This window comes from Muscardinus avellanarius (assembly GCF_963383645.1).
Source record: "Muscardinus avellanarius genome assembly, chromosome: 10".
Lineage (NCBI taxonomy): Eukaryota > Metazoa > Chordata > Mammalia > Rodentia > Gliridae > Muscardinus > Muscardinus avellanarius.
Window position 1 is genome coordinate 81025334 of NC_137796.1, and position 15101 is coordinate 81040434.

General features: G+C 47.4%; 1 protein-coding gene across 1 annotated transcript in view; it reads left to right on the forward strand.

Annotated features, from left to right (window-relative positions):
• Positions 1-15101, forward strand: part of STYXL1 (serine/threonine/tyrosine interacting like 1) — a gene marked incomplete at both ends in the record, with an annotated part of 43212 nt that overhangs the window by 15845 nt on the left and 12266 nt on the right. The window contains 2 exon segments of the mRNA XM_080702246.1: positions 463-606; positions 8735-8880. Of these exon segments, the coding sequence (XP_080558372.1) occupies positions 463-606; positions 8735-8880 (290 nt within the window).

A 15101-nucleotide genomic window follows, 5' to 3' on the forward strand; every position in this document is an offset into this window, starting at 1 on the left:
GGATTGCAGGCATACACCACCATGCCCAGCTTATTTTTTGTTTTGAAACAGAGTCTCACTAAGTTAAGGAGGGCCTCATCAAGTTGGCTGAGGCTGGCCATGAACCTGTGATCTTCCCGTCTCAGCCCCCCAAGTACTAGACTTACAGGCCTGCACCACCACGCCCGGCTGAAAATGTTCTGAATTGACTAAAAACCACTGACCTGTATGCTTTAAATGGGTGAATTGTTTGGTATATAACAGATGGCATACATATGTTGTATGTGTAGACATATATCTCAAAGTTTAAAAAAAAGGTTTGGTAAGTTGCTTTTTAAATTTTAGTTGTATATTCCTCCATAATTTTATCCTTGCCTTAGCTTCCTGAGTAGTTACTTTTCAGAAAGAAGCACTGTCCAAACCAGCTCTAGACAACTGGTGAGCTCACGTGGGAATTCACCTGTTTGGTCTCTGTTCTTAGAACTGGTGCTCGGAGCTGCCGTGGAGTACGGCAAAATCCTGACCCAATTCACCCGCTCCCCCGTCTATATCCTGAAAGGGGGCTACGAGTGCTTCTCGGGCCTGTATCACTTCTTCCGGACCCAGAAGATCATCTGGATGCCCCAGGTGAGGCACAGGGCAGAGCACAGGCTGGCGCAGCTGGGAGGCAGGGCCGGGGACGGAGAGGGGACAGAAGACGAGGAGGAAGAGAAGGGGGCAGAGGACGTGGTGGAGACGGAGAAGACTGGCTGGAGAAATGAATGGGTTGGGGGGGGCAGCCAGGGAGTCCAGTTCACAGTGATTAATTCGTAGCAGTTAGGCTGTAGCAAAGGCCAGAGATGAGGCATCCCAGGGGAATTGCTGCACTGAGGCAGTACTCCAAGTCAGACGGGCAGGGGATCATGGCTCCATACTACTTCTTCATTATTGGCTGTCTGCTTCCCCAAACCCTACTTGGATCCAGGGGATACAAAAAAGAGTGGTAAACCGGTCATGGTGGTGCACGCCTGTAATCCCAGTATTTGGAAGGCTGAGATGGAAGGAGTGTAGGTTTGCAGCCAACGTCGGCAACTTGTGAGGTTCTCTGCAACTTAGTGAGACTCTATTTCAAAATAAAGAATTAAAAAATAGTGCTGGGGGTGTATCCGAGGTAGAATGCCCCTGGGTTCCATCCCCAGCACCACATACAGACACAAAAGGGTGAGGTAACAGTCCCTGCCCTTGGGGAGCTCCTGGTCTACAAGGAAGACAGTGGTTGCAACAGGAGGGACGCACTCCCTGAGGGCCAAGGAAGCCATGGGGTGAAGGGTGTGTCTGACAAGCCCTGGCTTGCATTGACTTGCAGGCAGGACTTAGAGGGTGTCGTGTGTGTGTGTGTGTGTGTGTGTGTGTGTGTGTGTGTGTGTATCTGTTTTATTGAAGAATTGGAACCGCAATAGGACAGAAGCTGGAAGTGGTTTTTTTTTTTGTGTGTGTGTGTGGTACCAGGGATTGACCCCAGGAGCCTTCTACCTCTGAGCTACACCCCCAGCCCTATTTGTTATTCTTTATTTTGAAACAGGGTCTTAATAAATAGCTGAGGCTGCCCTGGAATCTGCAATCCTCCTGTCTCAGCCTCCCGAGTATTGGGATTACAAGCATGTGCCACCACACCTGTATTGCTTTTATTTTGTCTAACATTTGCCTTTAGCTGTGTTCTCATGCCTGCCTATAGCAATATCTTGGGCAACATTCCATATTTTTTGGCCATTTTTAGTTATGAAAAATTTTAGCCAGGTGGGGTGGTACAGGTCTGTAATCCTAGTGCTTGGGAGGCTGATACAGGAGGACTGCAGATTCAAGGATAGCCTCAGCAACCTAGTGAGACTCTCAGTGACCTAGTGAGACCTTGTTTCAAAAATAAGGAGGGCGGGGGATGCGCTTAGAGACACAATGAAATAGCTGTATGTGAAATTACGATATCTAAAATCTAATAATCCTTCCAAATAATCTGGGTGGGTTGGGGAGTTAGCAGGTATATAAACGTAATAAAATAGGCTATGAGTTGGTAATGCTTGGGGCTGGGTGAGGGGTAGAAGTGTTTGTTATGTTATTCCTTCTACTTTGGTGTATTTTTGAAATAATTTTAGATAACCAAAGTAAAAGCAGTCCGTATGGTACAAGCCAGAGTGCCTTACCATCCAATCTCAAATCTGAATCCAGTCTCCGCTCTGTCCATCCTCCAGAGCTGGGCAGCCTTTGGTGTGCTGAGGGGCACATGTTATCTTCAGATGTCCTCTAGGGAGGGGCCGCTCTTCACCCTCCTCAGGCCCTTGGTGTCGGAGGGTCCGGCGAGGGGTCTGTCCTGTGTGTCTGGCTGCTGGCGAGTGGTAGTCTGCCTGATTCTGAGCGCTGCCCAGAGCCTCTGCTGCTGGGTTTCTTGGGGCCCTGCTCAGTCTCACCCTTGCCCCGTCTCTTGCTGGGGTCTCCTAGAGAGCCAGCTGTGACTCGTTTAGACTCCAGCCAGGAACCTCCCAAGGCCCTCCCCTTTGCTGGGCAGCCCTAACCCCCGCATGTCCACACTCCGTCACCTGAATCCTGCACAGATCCACAGGGGAGGGTGGTGCTGGGGAAGGGGCCCAGCTGACCTTCCCCAGTCCCTCCTTTCACTGCCTGCCTGCTTTTGTTGCCCAGCTGGCCTGTGTGATAAGGCAGGACCTAGCGTCTGAGGTCAATCTTTTCCCAATCCTAGGGCATGCACGCAGGATGTCTTCAAGGACTTCCTCCTCCTTTTACTGAGATAAGAGGACTAAGGGCATCAGCTCAGGTGGTGTTTGCCAAGGGCTCCTCCTTGTTCTTAGAGGAGCCCCTCTAGCCCGGCCTGTTGGTGCTTGCCTGTAATCCCAGTACTTGGGAGGCTGAGACAGGAGGCTCAGTAACCTAGCAAGACCCTCTTTCAAAACAAAAAATAGAAAGTGAGGGGGATGTTGTTCAGAGGTAAAATGCCCCTGGGTTCAATCCCCAGTATGACAAAAAAAAAAAAAAATAGTCTTTAAAGGAGTCCCCGTAACTGACTCTGTGGAATGTTAAGAGCTTAATTTTTCCCATCCAAGTACTAACCAGGCCTGGCCCTGCTGAGATCATGGGTCCAGGAAGGTATGGCCATAGGTGAGATTAATTTCTTCTCTGCAAACATGACACTGCTGTTAATTCACCCCCCGCACACACACATTATTTCAAGCTTTAGTCAAGCACAATGTGCACAGGAGGAACCGCGCATATTTACAAAGCAGAGTGGTGGGTTTTGACAGCTGTGTAAAGCATGAGGTCTGGTACATCATGCCTTTTCCTCTCCCTTGCCCTAGCCCTGTGTAGATTTGGAAGAGAGGGGACTGTGGCTCGTGGGAGCTATGAGGCCAGGTTGTAGCCCTGCTCTCTCGTGGCTCTCTTTAGAATGTAGGTACCTGGTATTTGCCTCTCATTGCTTTAGACTTTTGCCACGAATTCAGGGGCAAAGGTGAAAGTTCTTCGTCCCTCTTGCTACAGATTCTTACATGCCATAAAGCTATTCCCGCTGCTCCCCAGGAGCTGCTTCTGTGAGAGGAGCCTGGGTACTGAGGCTTTGAGATTGCCCTGTGCTTGGGATGGAGCGGCCTATTATTCCCTGTGTCTTACCAGCTGCCTCCCTTTGAGCAGGGGCGCTCTGGGCCTGGCAGGTGCCTGCCATCCACTGCTGGAGGCTGAGGCGGGCCAGCCACTGAGCGGTGGGAAGGAGAGGGTGGCACGGTCAGTTTGCCCTTTGGGAGGACCAACTTGGATTGCACAGTGAGGGCAAGCTCAGTGGGAGTAGACTGGAAATGGGGAGTCCTGTTAGGAGATAGCAGGGAGAAAAGAAGGAGGTTTAGGAACTGTTTCAGCCAGGCATGGTGGCCCATGCCTGTCATCTCCGTACTTGGGAGGCTGAGACAGGAGGATCACAGGTTCTAGGCCAGTTTCAGTGATGTAGTGACACCCTGTTTTTTTTTTTTTAAGAGCCTGGGGGTGTAGCTCAGAGGTAGAATGCTCCTGGGTTCACTCCCCCCACATCTCCCTCTCCCCACCCCCCCAAAAAAAGCAAAAAGAAAAAACAAAAGCCAAAATATCTATCCATGCCATGCCCTCTTCCCAGCCAAACCCTTGCAGCCACAGGAAAGGGAGCCAGTTAGCAGGCCGCAGGAAGTGTTATGTGCTAGAAGTGTCATGGGGGTTTAGTGAGATTTTTTTTTCAGTCAATCTATGGGGATTTCACAGGGCTCCTGCAAGTTGGGCATCCTAAGTGGGGTCAGCCCAAGCTCTTCCGAGGTCAGCTTTAGACCTGCCTGCAGGTAGCGGGCTTGCACACGCAAACTTGAGAGGTGGCTCAGCTTGGTATCTGGCCTTGCAAAAGGCTTCCAAGGCTGCTGGTTCTGGAAGGATATGAGCTTGCAGGGGGCTCACCTGGTGGGAGGAAAGTGATGCGCTGTGTCCCTGTGGCTCTGAGGGACTGGTGCAGACAGTGAGGTAGCCTGAGTTGTTGCTTCTGAGTCTGACTTGGTGCCAGAGGACTTTGGAAGGGGCTCTGACTTTTGAAACTATATGGGTCAGCCTTTCCCATGGAGCACTGTCGGGCGCAGTGACGACTCTTACACGATCTTCCTCAAGCAGTTTTATTACCCCAGGTTCTTGTACAGTTACCATTCCTCTTTAATGCTCTCTCAGGTAAAAACAACATCAGTCTTCTATCCTCTCCCTCATCACTCCACCAACCCTCCTCCGTGGCACTCTACGTCTCTGCTGCAGCACACACCGGTCACAGTGGTGGCTTTGTGAACATGTCCGTCCCAGCTCGGAGCCCGGAGCAGTCCGCCAAGGAACTGCTCTTCCTGTCCACCAACCCTCTTAGCTCCTTCTCCTTTTTCCCGCTAGGGCATGCGCGCTTTTTAACCTTCTCCTGGGCGGGCAGGTGGTAGCACGAGGCGTTGCGTCACTAATTATCCGTAAGGCGCCTGATAGGGCTCACTGCGCAGGCTCAGGGCACCGCCAGCCTCGTGAGCCTCGTGACTTGGCTGCAAGCCCAGGCGCCATCTTGAGTCCACACTGGCAACAAGCCTGGGTGCCACCTCGGTCCTGCCGAGTGGGCCCCGACATATCTCCCTTTTTGTTTTATTAAAATAAGGCTCGGGATCGTGCCTGTCTTAGGTTGCCGACCCTCAAGGACCATTCTTACCCGTCATTGGGAGAACAATAGCATGATTGTTTCCCTGTCTTAGGTTGAAAGGTCCCGGGGACGATCTTACCCGTCACTGACTACCGATCCAGCATACTGAGCCATACATGGGGAGATAAGTCAGCTTCTAGGGCTGCCAGAGCTTGCACCAATATGCGCTGTTGTTGCAGTGCGCGTTGTCGAGTTCGCCTGATATATCCAACCATGAAACATCATGCTACCACCAGCAAGAATGCCCAGAACGCCATGCCACCCCAGTCTTTTAAAAAACCCAATGTTCCGTGTATTAAGTCCATTCATTGTTGTACTGCGGCGACTTCCACGCGGGTAGAATTAATTGCAGCGATGGACGCTCGTAGCTCAATCATGGTGTGTTCAAATTCACGGCTCCAAGTTCCTAGAAGCGTCTTGCTTAATTGACGAAACAAATTGCCTGCATAGGAGAAATTCTGATACTGCACATACGTTATACATATAGTCCAGATAATTGAGCTTGCTGAGCCATGCCAGCAGCCACATGTGAGGATAGAGCATTCATAGTGGCTGCAATAACTGCCACGGCCACAGAGGCCACAATTACAGCAATAAGAGCAGAAATTCCAAAGTCTCCAAGGGTGCATAGAAGCATAGCAGAAAGTCAGAAAACAGGTATCAATAAAACAACCTAAACTATCATTAACCAAGGTAAAGGAAGAGGGAAAGTAGAAATAATTCCCCAAAGATCTTAAAGAAAACAACTCATCTCTACGGTACCGAGCAGCAGTTTACAACTCTTACGTTAGGAACTAATCTTCTGACCTATCCTTTACACATTAGGCGCCTTTTCCAACTAACCTCAGGTGTCTTCCATCTATGGTGGCGGATTAGGAGAGGGAGTCGAATCAGGACCAGCCCGATTCTCTAACTTGCTTACACTAAAAAATATCCTCCTTAATGGAGCCCCCTTTGATCGGGGAAATAACTTGCTTACACTAAAAAATATCCTCCTTAATGGAGCCCCCTTTGATCGGGGAAAATACAGCGCTGTCCCTCGCTTTTCCGCGAGCCTCGCTTATCCGCGAGCCTTATTTACTAAATATCCTCCTTAATGGAGCCCCCTTTGATCGGGGAAAATAACCCTCCGTAAACGGAGCCTCCTCCTCCCTTTTCGGAGTCAAAGGAGTACTTACCAGCCAGCTGCCCCAGCTGCCCTGGACTGCCGAGGTTCTGATCAAAGCGAAGTTCCCCGTACGGGCCACCATTTGTCGGGCGCAGTGACGACTCTTACACGATCTTCCTCAAGCAGTTTTATTACCCCAGGTTCTTGTACAGTTACCATTCCTCTTTAATGCTCTCTCAGGTAAAAACAACATCAGTCTTCTATCCTCTCCCTCATCACTCCACCAACCCTCCTCCGTGGCACTCTACGTCTCTGCTGCAGCACACACCGGTCACAGTGGTGGCTTTGTGAACATGTCCGTCCCAGCTCGGAGCCCGGAGCAGTCCGCCAAGGAACTGCTCTTCCTGTCCACCAACCCTCTTAGCTCCTTCTCCTTTTTCCCGCTAGGGCATGCGCGCTTTTTAACCTTCTCCTGGGCGGGCAGGTGGTAGCACGAGGCGTTGCGTCACTAATTATCCGTAAGGCGCCTGATAGGGCTCACTGCGCAGGCTCAGGGCACCGCCAGCCTCGTGAGCCTCGTGACTTGGCTGCAAGCCCAGGCGCCATCTTGAGTCCACACTGGCAACAAGCCTGGGTGCCACCTCGGTCCTGCCGAGTGGGCCCCGACAGAGCACTGAGGAGGGAAAGAGGTCTTGAGCCAGTGTATGGGAAGCGTCAGGTTATGCAGTACAAGTGGATTTTTTTTCTTACTGCAAGGTCTCTTAAAGCTTTTGATTGCAAATGTATACTGAGTTTCCCAGGGGGGCTAGCCTAGGTACAGCTGCTGAGTGTGCTCAGTTCTCTGTATATTTCTTTCACAGTGCATTATGAGGAAACCAATGTTTCTTAGAATAGCCTATTTCCCTATTTTATTTTACATTTTGAAACAGGGTCTCATTAAGTTACCACACACTGGCCTGGAACCTGCAATCCTTCTGTCTCAGCCTCCCAAGTACTGGTATTACAGGCATGTACCACTGTGCCCAGCTAGTTTGTTGTTTGTTTGGTTTTTTGTTTGTTTTTGTGGTGCTAGTGATTGAACTCAGAGACTTTCTGTCTCTGAGCTATACCCCTATTTTATTCTTTATTCTGCAACAAAGTCTAAATTTCTGAGGGTCTTGCTAAGTTTCTGAGAGCTGCCTCAAACCTTCAGTCCTCTTGTCTCAGCCTCTCACGTACTGGGATTACAGGTGGGATGTGTACTGTGATGTCACTGTGCCCAGCTAGTTTATTTTTGACTGATGATAAGATCATATAAATTATACATCACTTATGGGTATCATGTGATACACTCATACAGTATACATACATTATATGATGTTTAAATCAGATTAAATATATCTATCTACTCAAACACTTATTTCTTTTTCTTTTTTTTTTTTGGTGGTAGTGGGGTTCCTGGAAACCCTTCTACCTCCAGGCTACACTCCCAGACCCATTTTTTTATATTTTTATTTGGAAACAGGGTCTCCTAAGCCAGTGCGACTGGCTTCAAACCTGCGCGATCCTCCTGTCTCCGCCTCCCAAGCGCGGTGATTACAAGCGTGAGCCACCACGCCTGGCTGTCATTTCTTTATGGTGAAAGAGTTCACTCTCCTTTCTTACAGCTTTTTGGAATAAACATACAGTACATTGTAGTTATGTATCGTTCCCCTACCCTATAACAGTTCACCAGAACTTCTTATTCTTGCCTGTGACCTAAGACCTCTCATTAACCTCTCCCCTCCCCTTCCTTCCTCCTACTCTCCCCAGCCTCTGGTAACCATCATTTTGCCCTCAACATTTTTAGATCTTACATATGAGGAAGATCTTGTGGTGTTTATCATTCGGTGCCTGGCTTATCCCACTTAGTGCAGTGTCCTCCAGTTCCATCCAGTTGCTGTGGTCCGTGTTTTTATTATAATTGTGGGCCTGGGAGTCATCCCATTGCTGTTTGAGCGGCTGTCCTTTTTTCTCTACCTCTCTACACATTCAACCCCTTCATCAGAATCATTTCTAGTGGAAAACAGGCTGTGTATGGAGCATTTAATTGTGCTCTTAAGGTATTTAAATTCTAGGGTCCTCTGTTACAATAAAAGGACTGTTCTTCCCCATCCCATCCCCGCTTCACCCCAGCTGGACACATTTTGGATTGTTGAAGTTCTGGGCCACAGAGTCCTCGGTCCCAACCTTCATGTGTGTGGCCTGGTGCAGACGGGAGCTGGGGAGAGGAGTGGGTGTGGTGTTGAGAGCCGGTGCAGCACTGGGGCGCTCGGGTGCAGTGATTTTCCAGTCCTCTTGAAAGCTCGGATGGAATGCTCCTCTAGGCTGGCTTCCTGACCCAGATGTCAAGAGATGAAAAGCCCTCTTCCTGGGGAGGGGCTCATTGTAATCCTTATCCTTCCCCACCTTAGGAACTGGACGCATTTCAGCCATACCCTATCGAAATAATACCAGGCAAGATCTTCTTGGGCAATTTCACTCAAGCCTGTGATCCTAAAGTCCAGAAGGATTTGAAAATCAAAGCTCATGTCAATGTCTCCATGGAGACAGGGCCCTTGTAAGTATATGAGATACTCTTGTTTTATGGTATCATTTATTTATACAAGTTCCCTAGTGCCATGCATTCGCAGAGTCAAATGGGCTCTTAGCAGTCAGCACACACATGCACTGGAGGAGGCTTAGCACTGGTCTTTACCTCTATCTGGCCTGGCCCTGACTGAGTCCTCACACTGGTCCTGTAGACCTCAGCATGAGTAATGCTTTCCTGGTGTTTAACATCATGGTACAAAATATTTCATTCTGTTCCACGTAGCCTGTCTTAGGAACCTCTGAGAAATGCCCCCCTCGGCCTTGGAATTGCCTTGGTACCAGGGACACACACATACATGCTCACACTCATACACACTCACCGTTGTTCATTGTACAAACCCTGCACAGCCCAGCTGGTCAGCCTCTGGCTTCTCACCATGTCCAGTCCTGGTCACTAAAGTTCAGCACTATACATCCACCCTTTCCAGCTTTTTTTTTTTTTTTTTAACAATACTGAGGATTGAAACAAGGGCATTCTACCTCTGAGCTATATTTTATTTTTTATTTTTTTAACGGTCTCACTAAGTTGCAGAGGGCCTCACTAATTAGCTGAGGCTGGGTGCAAACCTGTTTCACTACTGTTTCAACCTCCCAAGTACTGGGATTACAAGCATGCACCACTGTGCCAGCTCCTTTCCAGCTCTTGATCAAAAAGCTAAAACAACTCACTTGGGAGAAACTTTATGAAAATAATGTAAGAATTCAACAATTCATCTGATAAAAATATCACAAAATTAATACATTTGAGTTATGGATATAAAAACAACAATCAGTAAAAGAATCAAGATCCAATTTAGAGTAGGAACTAAAATTAAGATTTCTAGGAATAAACAAATATGTTGGGTCTATGTAAAGAAAAGAAAATATTAAGGAGGGTGATCTGTCAGGCATGGTGGCACACGCCTGTAATCCTAGTACTTGGGAGGCTGAGATAGGAGAACTGCAGGATTGAGGAAGCTTCAGCAAACAAGTGAGACTTTCATTAGTCTAGTGAGAACCTGTTTATAAATTAAAACAAAATAGGGATGGAAGTGTAGCTTGGAGGTAGAATAATGCCCCAGTGTTCAATCCCCAGTAACATGTGTACACACACACACACACACACACACACACACACACACACACACACAGGAGAGCAAAGAGAATAAAAATGATAAGTGATGGGGAAGACTTCCTGGATAAGAAGACTAATCTGAGGATATCAATGTTTATAATTTATTTATATATTTTTTACAGGTCTGGGGATGGAACCCAGGGACATTCAACCTCAGAGCTACACCCGCTGCCCTATTTTTTATTCTTTTTAATTTGAAACAGAGTCTCACTAAGTTGCGGAGGGCCTCACTAAGTAGCTGAGGCTGTCCGCGAACTGCGATCCTCCTGTCTCAGCCTCCCGAATGCTGGGATTACAAGCGTGCACCACCATCCCATTTATAAATTTGAAAATATCTCTGTCAAAAAGTGAGTTGTAGCTAGACATGGTGGTGCACGCTTGTAATCCCAGTTCTTGGAAGGTTGAGACAGGAAGATGGCAAGTTTGCGGTCAGCCTCCTTAGTGAGGCACCCTGCTACTTAGCGGGACTCTGTTTCAAAATAAAGAATAAAAGATAGAGCCAGGCGTGGTGGTGCATGCTTGTAATCCCAGCATTCGGGAGGCTGAGACCAGAGGATCGCGGTTCACTGACAACCTCAGCTACTTAGTGAGGCCCTCCACAACTTAGTGAGACCCTGTTTCAAAAATAAATAAGGCCGGGCCTGGTGGTGCACGCTTGTAATCCCCGCGCTTGGGAGGCGGAGACAGGAGGATCGCGCAGGTTCGAAGCCAGCCGTGCTGGTGTAAGAGACCCTGTTTCAAAAATATAATATAGGTCTGGGAGTATAGCCCAGAGGTAGAAGGGCTTCCAGGAACCCCAGTACCACCAAAAAGAAGAAGAAGAAGAAGAAGAAGAAGAAGAAGAAGAAGAAGAAGAAGAAGAAGAGGAGGAGGAGGAGGAGGAGGAGGAGGAGGAGGAGGAGGAGGAGGAGGAGGAGGAGAAGGAGGAGGAGAGGAGGAGGAGGAGGAGGAAGAGGAGGAGAGGAGGAGGAAGAAGGAGAAGAAGAATAAAATAGGGCAGAGAGTGTAGCTTGGAGGTCAAATGCCCCTCGGTTCCATCCCCAAACCCTCAAAAAAAAAAAAAAAAAAAAAAAAAGAATAAAAGATAGGACTGGGGCTATGGCTTGGAGGTAGAATGCCCCTGGGTTCTATCCCCAGTACCAAAAAAAAAAAAAAAAGTGAATTGCTTGTGTGCAACTAGAGAAGTTGATATTAAAAGTTCACATAGAGAACTAGCTTGTGATGAATGAGGATGAAGTGATCCAGGTCAGCCTTCTAGCAAAAACAGCTAGAAGAGTTGGGTAAAGTATATAAAGATTTCAGCTGGGCATGGTGGCACACACTTGTAATCCCAGGATTTGGGAGTTGGAGACAGGAGGATTGCAGGTTCACAGCCAGCCTCAGCTACTTAATGAGGAACTCTGGAACTTAGTGAAACTTAGAAAAAAAATATATATGTATAGATATATACATATATAGAGAGATAGGTAGAGAGATAGATGGACATAGATATAGATATAGATTGCATTTGCTTTATCAGAGGCAGAAAAAAAGTGAAGAATCGGTGGTCAGAATCTGAGACAAAGAGCCGGGCGTGGTGGCCCACGCTTACAGTCCCAGCATTCGGGAGGCTGAGACAGGAGGATCCCGGTTCGCGGACAGCCTCAGCTACTTAGTGAGGCTCTCTGCAACTTAGTGAGACCCTGTTTCAAAATAAAGAATAAAAAAATAGGGAAGGGGGTGTAGCTTGGAGGTCAAATGCCGCTGGGTTCCATCCCCAGACTCGGAAAAAAAAAAAAAAAAAAGAATCTGAGACAAAGAAGAAAACCAGGGAGGTGAGTCAAGAGCTCAGCGCTGCCTCGTCTGGAAGTATATTTTTGATTCTGGAGAGAAAAAATGGGGCAGAAGGAATATCTGAAAATGAAATAGCTAAAAATTGTCCAAAAGCATTCTGATACATCAATCCATAGGTTCAGGAAGCCTTATGCACTCTAAGCAGGATCATTCTAAAGAAAATCACATCCAGGCTACACCCCCAGCCCTATTTTATTCTTCCTTTTGAAACAGGGCCTCACGAAGTTGCAGAGGGCCTCACTAAGTTGCTGAGGATAGTCGCGGACCTGTGTTCCTTCCTGTCTCAGCCCCCAAGTACTGGGATCACAGTCCTGTGCCACCACGCCCAGCCAAGACATTACTTTCAAAGGAGCATAATTAGACTGGCTTCTCAACCAAAATGCCTGAAACTAGGAGAAAATTGAATGTATCTCTGTGACATTCACACCATTGAATGTGGGCTGGACTTACTGAACCAACTGTAAGTGAATATAATAAGATGAAAACGGCGGGCTGTCTCTTCTGAGATTAGGTCATCGGCATGTTGAGAGATTCTCCATGAAGTGGTTCTCTCCGCAAGAAACTGAGGGAGACTTCCAGACGGCAGCTAGGGAGGAACTGAGACTCCCAGTCCTAAAGGTCTTCAGGAACCGAATCCTGCCAGCCACATTAGTTAGCGTGGAGCAGCTCCTCCTCCAGTCGAAACTTCAGAAGAGAACAGCTGAGACCTGGCCAGTACTGCCTTGTAACTGCATGAGATGTGAGCCAGTGGTGCCCAGCTCAGCCGTATCCAGATCCCTGACTCAGGAAACAGACCGATAATAAATGCTTGTTTTTTAAAATCATTAAACAGCCAGGCGTGGTTGTGCACGCTTGTAATCCCCATGCTTGGGAGGTGGTGGAGACGGGAGGATGGCGCAGGTTTGAAGTTAGCCTCGCTGGCTGAAGAGACCCTGTTTCCAGATAAAAATAATATAAAATAGGTCTGGGAGTGTAGCCTGGAGCTAGAACGGTTTCCAGGAACCTCAGTAACACCAAAAATAAAATAAAATAAAATAAAATCATTAAGCTTCAGGGTGTTGTAGAGCAAAACATAACTAATGCAATCTTAAGGCATCGAAAGAAAATAACTGCCAACTTGCAATTGTATATCAAGAGAACATATCTTTCAACAATATAAGTGAGAAGGCTGGGCATGGTGGCACAGGCTTATAATCCCAGTCCTTTGGAGGCTGAGATGAGAGGATTGCAGGTCTGAAGCCAGCCTCGGCATCTTTGCAAGTCCCTCTGCAACTTAGGGAGACCCTGTTTCCAAATAAGAAATAAAATTGGGTTTGGGGCTATAACTTGGAGGTAGAATGCCTCTGAGTTCAATCCTTAATACCAAAAATTAAAACAAACAAAAAAGAATATAGATGAGAAGAATTTCCATTTCTGGCCATGAGGAGTGGCAGGAGCCAGACTTACTGTCCCACCTTAAATAACTCTACTAGCTCAAGTAAAACATTTAGAACACGGGGTTTTAGACAGTGACCGACAGAGAGCACAGGACAGTGATTCCTGAGAGAAGGAAAACAGTCAAGGCAAAGCCCACAATCAGCCCGACTGCGGTCTGGAGATTGTTTGCAAGTCACGGTATCTGGAAGGTTCCCACACAGATTCTGCCATTCTTCCTGAGCTAGCTGAGGACACAGAGTTGAGAACTCAGAGATGAAGTTGGCGAGAATCTGCAGGAGAGAACTGCATGGGGAATAGAGCTGAACACAAAGAATGCTCTGTGGCCAGGGAAGCTGCGGAGGTCCACTGAGTCTTCAGGCGCACACTTTTTTTTTTTTTTTAATTTAGAGGAAGGAATATTTGTTTGCTCGTGATTTCCTTGGGGGTTTGGGGTTCAGTCCAAATGAGGCCAGGGACTGTGGATCTCAAGGCAAAGTGGTGGGAAGTGGAGAAAGGGAGAGGACAAGGCTTTACTTTCACATCATGGCAGCCAGAAACAAGAAGGAGTGAGGGGAGGAGGAACCATAGACGGTCCCAAAGGCTGGTGCACACCTTGTGTGTGCATTTGAGGAAACTGTTCAAGGCTGGGATAAAACCCATAAAAGGAGCAGGCAGGATCGTACTTCCCGAGCAGCCAGGCAGCCAGAAGTAGTTTGTGTTTTAGGTCAGAGTGGACAAAACTCATAACATACAGGGTGTCAACTAGAGTGCTCAGAACAGCATGCCTCCCTCGTGAAGAAATATTAGCCCTAGACTAGGGAAGAAAATACCGTGTCTGAGATTAAAAGTGCACTGGATGTAATTCCAGTGCTTGGGAGGTTGAAAAAGGGTCACAGGTTCGAGGCCAGTCACAGCAATTTAGTGAGACTCTCAGCAACCTATGAGACCCAATTTCAAAACAAGAAAATAAAAAAGGTCTGGGGATGTAGCTCAGAAGTAGAACACCCCTGGGTTCAGTCCCTAATACTCCGGCCCCAACAGTGCACTTAATGGAGTTAACAATGGACTAGATGCGACAGACAACAAGACCAGTGCATTTTATACAGCGATAGAAAGTATCTAAAATGAAACCCGAAGGGAAAAGAGAGTATGAGAAAAATGTGAATAGAACTTTGGTGAGCTTCAGACGACTTCCAGTGGCCTAAACTGGATAATTAGAGTCTCCAAGGGGAGGAAATCAAGGAGACAGAAAACACATTATTATTTTTTGTACTGGGGATTGAACTCAGAGGCATTCTACCTCCAGTCAATACCTGTAGCCTGATTTTATTTCTTATTTAGAAACAAGGTCTTACTAGGTTGCTAAGAGCCTCACTAAATTGCTGAAGTTGGTTTTGAAGCTGTGATCTACCTGTCTCAGCCTCCCAAGTACTGGGATTACAAGTGTGTGCCACTACTCCCAGCTCAAGAAAACACATTTGAAGATATAATGGCTGAAATTTTTCTATATTTGGTAAGATCTGTAAGTGTTAGAGTTAGGAGTCTCAACAGAACCCACACACAGAAACATGAAGAAAACTATAGCAATGTGCACCATATTAAATTGCTTAAAATCAGTGATAAAGAGAAAAGTCTTGCTGGGTGCGGTGGCACATGCTTGTAATCCCAGAGCTTGGGAGGCCGAGACAGGAGGATCGCACAGGTTTGAAACCAACCTCAGCTACTTAGTGAGGCTCTTAGCAATTTAGTGAGACCCTGTTTCCAAATAAAGTATAGAATATGTCTGGGAGTATAGCCCAGGATACCTCCAGTACCATGAGAGAGAG